At 40.2% G+C, this 7,744-nt stretch overlaps 1 protein-coding gene across 1 annotated transcript in view; it reads left to right on the top strand.

Moving 5' to 3' along the window:
- CATSPERE (catsper channel auxiliary subunit epsilon) overlaps nucleotides 1–5,754 on the top strand; it is a 251,287-nt gene extending 245,533 nt beyond the window's left edge. Inside the window, exon 21 of the mRNA XM_065871636.1 lies at nucleotides 5,601–5,754. Within this exon, the coding sequence (XP_065727708.1) occupies nucleotides 5,601–5,754 (154 nt within the window). The remainder of the gene's footprint in view (nucleotides 1–5,600) is intronic.
- The last annotated feature ends 1,990 nt before the right edge of the window (nucleotides 5,755–7,744 follow it).

Raw genomic sequence — 7,744 nt, forward strand, 5'->3', positions numbered from 1 at the left:
CAGTAGTTGTGGCACGCAGACTCAGTAGTTGTGGCTCGCGGGCTCTAGGACCTTCCCAGTTTGTTAATTCAACTACACCTGCTACAATTCTTCTTCATCCTCGTTGGGACCTCCACCTCTACTTTCAATCTCTCCTTTTTTACCTCCTATTTCCTTACATTTCAAACAAAGTCTATTATTTCAATAACATTTTCTAATATTCTCTTACCTTTCTGGAATTTGGCACTCCCTCTGGCAAGCCCCTAACTACCTGCTTTCTTTGTGATTATATCTGAGCAGCCCCGCAAAGAAAGTTACACAACAGGGCAAATTGATCACCAACTTCAAATACATCGTCAACACTACCCGGAAATCCTACTTTCTTTCTCTGGTCAACCAGTGTTTCCACTTTCCATAACAACTGCTTCAGACCTTATCTAATTAGTTTGCTCCTTGGACCTCCTTTCCTTAACAATCATCAAATGAACTTTTTTTTCACCTTTACAGAGAAATTAGAAGCTATCAGACAGGAAATTAGAAGACATCAGACCTTTATTTCTGATTCCAAACATATAAACCAACTAATATCTAAACCCATTCTCTCCTCTTTCTATCCTTCTACATCCTCTTTAAATATAATTCTTCTACCTATGCCTTGAACCCTATCCTTCCCGCTTTCTAAGGAAAATTCCAAATCGATTATTCCTTCTCTCTTCTATATATTCAACTTTCCCTCACAACTAGATCCTTCCAATAGGCTTTTTTTTTTTTTTTTTTTTTTTTTTTTTTTTTTTTTTTTTTGTGCGGTACGCAGGCCTCTCACTGTTGTGGCCTCTTCCTTTGCGGAGCACAGGCTCCAGACGCGCAGGCTCAGCGGCCATGGCTCACGGGCCCAGCCGCTCCGTGGCATGTGGGATCCTCCCGGACCGGGGCACAAACCCGTGTCCCCTGCATCAGCAGGCGGACTCTCAACCACTGTGCCACCAGGGAAGCCCCCAATAGGCTTTTAATCACCCTCAAGTTTTTTAAGCAAATAAAACAACAACAACTATATCCTCTTCCAGCCACCACCTTTTTGCAAGATCAACTCCTTATAAGGCTTGTTTACTCTCATACTCCTCATTTCCCTATATTCCATCCCTATTTTGCTAATCCATCCAGCCTGCTTTCTCTGTCATACCTTCACCAGTTACTTCTCATTAGAATAGCTTTGACCTGCACTAAATCTGTTTGGTACTTTCTTATATATTCTGTCTCTCTGTTGAAATTCTCACTTTTCATGCATTGTTCTCCTGACTTCACTGAGCATCTTTATGACCATTATTTTGAACTCTATCAGGTCAATTACTTATCTCCATTTCATTAAGGTCTGTTTCTGAAGTTTTATCTTGTTCTTCTGTTTGGAATGTATTTCTCTGTTTCTTCATTTTCCTAGATTTTCTGTGTTGGTTTCTATGCAATAGATAAAAGAGCCACTTCTCCCAGATGGAACTTAGTGTTCAACCCAGCCCTAGCTGTCGTTTGTCTTTTAAACCGTTGTGATTGTCCAAACTGCCTTCTTAGTTCTTAGTGTCTCCCAGTAGTTGAGGGTGTACCAACACCTGTTAGTGTCCCAAAGAGGAGGATCTCAGTCAGAACCTAGATGCAGCCTGGCTGGAAGCTGGACCCTCAAGCAGCAGCTTTTAAAGTATGCATGTAGGCCTCTTTCAGAGAAAGACCAGAAGATTGCCTTTCTTTCTCTTCCCTCTGTGCTGAACGCTAAGGGAATAGCCAGTTAAGAACAGTTGTTATAGTCCTGTGGGACTATAACAGGTGTGCTCAGGTGTGTCTCCCTGAGCAGCAGCTGTAGAAACTGGAGCATCCGAAGTATGCACAACATCATTTCAGGGAGATACCAGTGACCTGGGGAGAGGCAGAGGGAGAGCACAAAGATGGCGTCTGCCAGCTTCCCAGTCTCTGCAGAAGATTGCAGTTGGCCCCTAGATTTGTGTTATATTAGGAAACTAAACCTCAGATTTCAGCTTTTTACGCGCAGGCTCAGCGGCCATGGCTCACGGGCCCAGCCGCTCCGCGGTATGTGAGATCTTCCCGGACCGGGGCACGAATCCGCATCCCCTGCATCGGCAGGCGGACTCCCAACCACTGCGCCACCGGGGAAGCCCTCAGCTTCTAAGATAAGCAACTAGGTCTCTTTCACGGAAAGACAGGAGATGGGCATTTCAGTCTGTGAGCGGGGAGTGAGAGAGGGGGTTAGCCACCAAGAGTTCTCAGGATCCCGTTTGTTTGCTACAGCCTTGTGGGTCTGATGGATGAAAGCCTAGCTGGCTTTCAGAGCTAGGTGTTTGGGGGTCCCATCCCTCAGGTGGAAGTTTTAAAAGTTGGGGTACTGGGTATTGGATCCAAACTCCTTAGGGAGAAGCTAGGATTTGTGAGTTCCCTCGTCATTGTATGTTGCTCTGCTGGGGCTAGGAGTTTGGGTGAGATTGTGCCTCAGTCTCTCCTACTCGTTTTTATGTGAGTGGGTTTTTCTCATTCACCCAATGTGTAGGAGTTGCTCAGCTAGTTCCTGGATTTCTTTCAGAGGGAGTTGTTCTATATGTAGCTGTAGGATAGGTGTGTCCATGGAAGGAGGTCAGTTCAGGAGGCTCCTTTGTCACCATCTTGAGCTGCAACTGGCCTACACTAAATCTGACAGATAGTTTTCAGTCCACATTTTATTTGAGCTTCCATTAGTGTTGACTTTCCCTTTGGCTGCCATATTGCTCTATAGGTTTTCCTAGCCTTCTGTAGCCATTCTCTCTCTCTCTCTAGTGAAGACAGCCTCAACGTACATCACCAGCCATTAAATGTTGACCTTCCTTAGGGCTCAGTCCTGGTTTTCTGAGCTGCTTATTCTGGCAAGCTCATCCATACCCATGATTTCAGTTAGTATCTATAAACACACAACTCCCAAATCATATCTCTAGCCCAGTCCAGGGCCATATATCCCATTCTCTACTTAACCTCTTCTCTTAGATATCTCAAAGACTGGTCAAACTGGACATGGCCAAAAATGAACTCATGATCTTACCACCCATTCCCTTAGCCCATTATTTGTACCACTGTAAAACTAACTTATCAAGGTAATTGCATTCAGCCCTATGAATTGTCATTGCACAGCTGAAGCAGAATTCATTCACATAGGCTGTAATGTGAATGGTGCCCTCTGGAGTTGAAAAATATGGCGACTCTATTTTCCAATGTTCCCTCACTCAGGAGATAGCACATCAAACTGTACAAGCCAAACACCTAGCAGTCAAAAATGAAAAACAAAAACCTAGGGATCACATTCATTTTTTTTCTCTCTCTCTCTCCTCCAGCTCATCCAGTCACTGCCTCCCATTCATTTAACCTCTTAAATTGCCCTTAAATGAATCCACTTCTTACCAAACCCATCACCACCACACCACTTTAATCCAAGTTACCATTATCTCTGATCCAAATTACTGCAATAGACTCATAATGCTAATTTTAGTAGCTTAAAACCCTTAAGTTTCTTTCCTTAAAATGGGAACTTCTTAACATGGCCTACAAGACCTTTTCTGCTCTAGCCGCTACCTATGTCTCCAGTCTCATCTTGCATCATATGCCCCTCATTTTCTCAGCTCCAGACCTATCAACCTCCTTTCAATCCCCAGTCTTCTCCATACTCTGTTCCATAGCAGGAGCTTTGCACATGCTATTTTCTCTATTTGGAATCTCTTCCTTCCCCTCTTTACCTACTTAACTTTACCAACTCCACTTCTATTTAATTCTTCAAATTTTAGAATAATTTTCTTTTCCCCATGGGGTCATTTCTTGGCCAATTCACCAGGCTAAATCCTGCTATAGTAAGCTTTCATTGCATTGTATACCTCTCCTACTTAGTTTTTATCGCAAGTTCAATTTTATATTTATTTTCTCATTATCTGATTAATGATTATGTCCCCACTAAAATGTAAGCTCTCTAAGGATGAAGACCATATCTATTTTTACTCATTATTGTTTTCCCAGCACCTAGCACAGTACTTGGCATATATCAGAGGGTTTATTAAGTCAGTTAATTAATTTCTAAGAAGGAAATTATTCACTAGAGCTAGATTAAGCTTGTATTCACAGAGGAGGAAGGTCAGACTAATGAGACTGGGGAACTGGGGGAAGTGTAATACTGCAAACAAATACATGTGGTTTAGAAGGGAACTAAAAACTAAATTCAGGTACCAAGACACCAAATAAAAAACAGCACAGTGTTTGGCTTAAGAAATAAATCTACTCTGATGGGAGGAACATGAGGTGAAGAGGCAGATGTCTGGATCCCAGCTGAAAGTAGTATCTCATAAGTGTACACACACACACATACCTGGTTGACCCTCATGTATCTCAAATTTGATATGTCCAAAAGTAAAACAACCGTATTCACACATACCCTCTAAAGTGTCCTTCCCTATGAATTTCCTATGTCAGTGAATGGTGCCACCATCCTCAGAGTTACCTCATCCCCAAATTTAGGAGACATCCTTTATTCTAACATATTTCTCAAACCCCACATCTTAACAATCACCAAGATCAATCCAATCTAACTTCTAAATATATCTTACTTCTATCCATTTCTACAGCCAGTAATTAAGTAAAACTCTCACCATATTTGGTTATTACAAAAACCTCATAACTGGTTTTCTCCCTCCACACCCATGCGTCCCATTCATCCGTTCTTCACACTACAATCAGAATCATCCTTCTAAAATGAGAATGCTATGTCACATGTCTGAAACTCCCTCTTGCCCTTAGACTAAAATTCATACCCTGTAGCTTGATGAAAGCTGTCTTTCTCACCTTGAGCAACCTATGATTCCTCATCTCTAACCACTGAGCCCACCACCTAAATTCTAATCACATTAAATTAGTTTTAGTTCCAGAATGTCTGGGGCTGATCTTAAAGTTTTCTCGTGCTTCCACGTCTTTGCAAATGCATCACCCTTTGCCTAAAATGTTATGCCCACTTTAGTCTTCTTCTCCACTCCCAGACATTTCTATCTAACTAGCTCATACTAATAATCCTAATCCTAATCATATCTAGCTAACTCTTACTTTATACTCAGTTCAAAAGTCAACTCCAGGCTTCCCTGGTGGCGCAGTGGTTGAGGGTCCACCTGCCGATGCAGGGGACACGGGTTCGTGCCCCGGTCTGGGAAGATCCCACATGCTGCGGAGCGGCTGGGCCCGTGAGCCATGGCCGCTGAGCCTGCGCGTCCAGAGCCTGTGCTCCGTGACGGGAGAGACCACAAGAGTGACAGGCCCGCGTACCACAAAAAAAAAAAGTCAATTCCACTGGAAGTTCTTCCTGATGCCTGGTTTCCATAGAGCTTTATACTTCCTTCCTTCTCTCATTATATTGACCAGTCACAGAGTCTATCTTCCTCCCTGGTCAGACTCAAACACTAAGAGGTAAACATCTTGAGGGTAGACAAGATGTCTTATAAATCTTCTTAGTTATTAACAGAGAACAGTGGCATAGCAGCTAGCTGTTCAAAAATTATTTGACCAAAAAGATTAACAACCAAAGTGAGCAATGACTTCTAATGATTTTTCTTTTCTTATTTCAGTCCAAGTGCTTATATGGTTGCAGCTTTCCTCTTTCTCCTGATGCTACTGTTCTGCAGTATTCTTGTTCTGAGCTACTTTCACTATTTGAGGATTTATAAAGAATATATTTATGAACCACTGCACAAATCTGAAAGAAAACAAAAGAATAATTAGAAAAATGAAAGTTTATTTACTATGAATATATGTATGTAGAGAGAGTGTGTATATATACTCATTGAGAGTGTGTGTGTTTGACCAAGAAATACTAAGTATAAGCTCATAGTAAGTATCATCAAATTCAAAATCTCAAATATGTTCTTAAATTACCCAAAATAGAAATATTTTAATATAATATGCATGTTATTAAATTAATCCTTAATGTGTTCACTTTTATCTTAAGGTAGTCTGTATACTCTTACATGGCTTTAAAAAAAAAATTAAAAAGTTTAAAAACCACCTAAGTTTGGCTATTACAATCCTTCCTAAGAATGAAAGTAAATTTTTGAAAATATATTTAAATGTGTCAAATATTATTATTTTGCAAAAAACTTTTCGTATGAACCTTATATGGCTGTAGTTAATTTATGTATAAAAGACTTAATAAATATGTGAATTTAAATAGTCTGTCAAAGGTATTTCAGAAGTTTTTCTAATGGTAGATTCACATATGAAATATAACTTATCATATTGAAAATAGGAGGCTAATACTCTGTCTTAATACTTGTTTGATTTTGATGTTCAAAATAAGCTGTTTAACTTGTCAAAATGTGACCACAGCTTTCTAAGCAATTAGTATTTGAACAATCAGGATCCACCTAGAGGAGAAGCAGCAGGAGATTTTGTGTGTGTTTGTGTGTGTGTGTGTGTGTGTGTGTGTGTGTGTGTATAAAGAGATTTATTTAAAAGAATTGGCTTATGGGGAGGAAAAGCCGGAGATACATGGTGTGCTGAGCTTTAGCTGTGCTGGGCCCAGCCAGGGCGGTGGTATCCTAGTTCATGTTCTTCACTCCCTCATTGAACTTTATTTAATTTCATAAATTGGCTCCTTTCCCCTCACCAAAAAAGAAAAAAAGAAGATAAAAGAAGAAGAAGAAGAATTGGCTTATGTGATTGTGGAGGCTGGGTAAACAACTCTGAAATCCACAGCACAGACATAAAGAATGAAAGATTAGGGCTTCCCTGGTGGTGCAGTGGTTGAGAGTCCCCCTGCCAATTCAGGGGACACGGGTACGTGTCCCGGTCCGGGAAGATCCCACATGCCGCAGAGCGGCTGGGCCCGTGAGCCATGGCCGCTGAGCCTGCGCGTCCGGAGCCTGTACTCCACAACCGGAGAGGCCACAACAGTGAGAGGCCCACATACCGCACAAAAAAAAAAAAAAAAGCTATTGTCCACAAGTAGAATTTCTCATTTTACTAAGATTAGGAACAAAACAGAGATACGTGCTATTCATCACTGTTTTGAAGGTTCTGACATTACAAGAGGAAAATAAAATAACCATTATAAATGCTAGGGGAAAGGAGATAAAATACTCTCTTTCAATAATAAGATTATATGCCTAGGAAACCCAAAATTAGGAAAAAGAATTATTCGAATAAGAGCATCTGATAGCTCAATATAAGACAAATATTTAAAATTTAATACTTTTTCTCTATAATATTTATATGACAGTTTAACAGCAATAGAAATAATAAAAAATAATCTATTTATTGTAGTGACAAATTACATAGAATTAAATTTAATATGAAAGGTGTATTCCATACATGAAAAACATCTTTAAAATCTTTATTGAAAGAGGTGAAACAAGATCTGATAGAAATATTTGATGGAAAAAAGAAAGAAAATGACCCAATATAAAATGAGCAAAAAATACAGTCATTTCACAGAAGAACATACCCAAATAGCCAATAAACATATTAAAAACAACTTTTTCTTAGGGTTTACTATGTGTCAGAAATTGTTCTAATAATTTACCTAATCCTCTTCGACAACACTATGCAATTGGAACTATTATTATCCCATTATAGAGATGAGGAAACTGGCACAGAGAGGGTAAATAATTTTTCTAAGGTCACACAGCTGGTAGGTGAAGTATCAGTCAGACTGGCTCCAAAATCAGGTGCTTATCCACTGAGGATGCTCAACCACACCAGCAGTCAGAAAGAT

This window comes from Phocoena phocoena, chromosome 1, assembly GCF_963924675.1.
Source record: "Phocoena phocoena chromosome 1, mPhoPho1.1, whole genome shotgun sequence".
NCBI classification, from domain to species: Eukaryota; Metazoa; Chordata; class Mammalia; order Artiodactyla; family Phocoenidae; genus Phocoena; species Phocoena phocoena.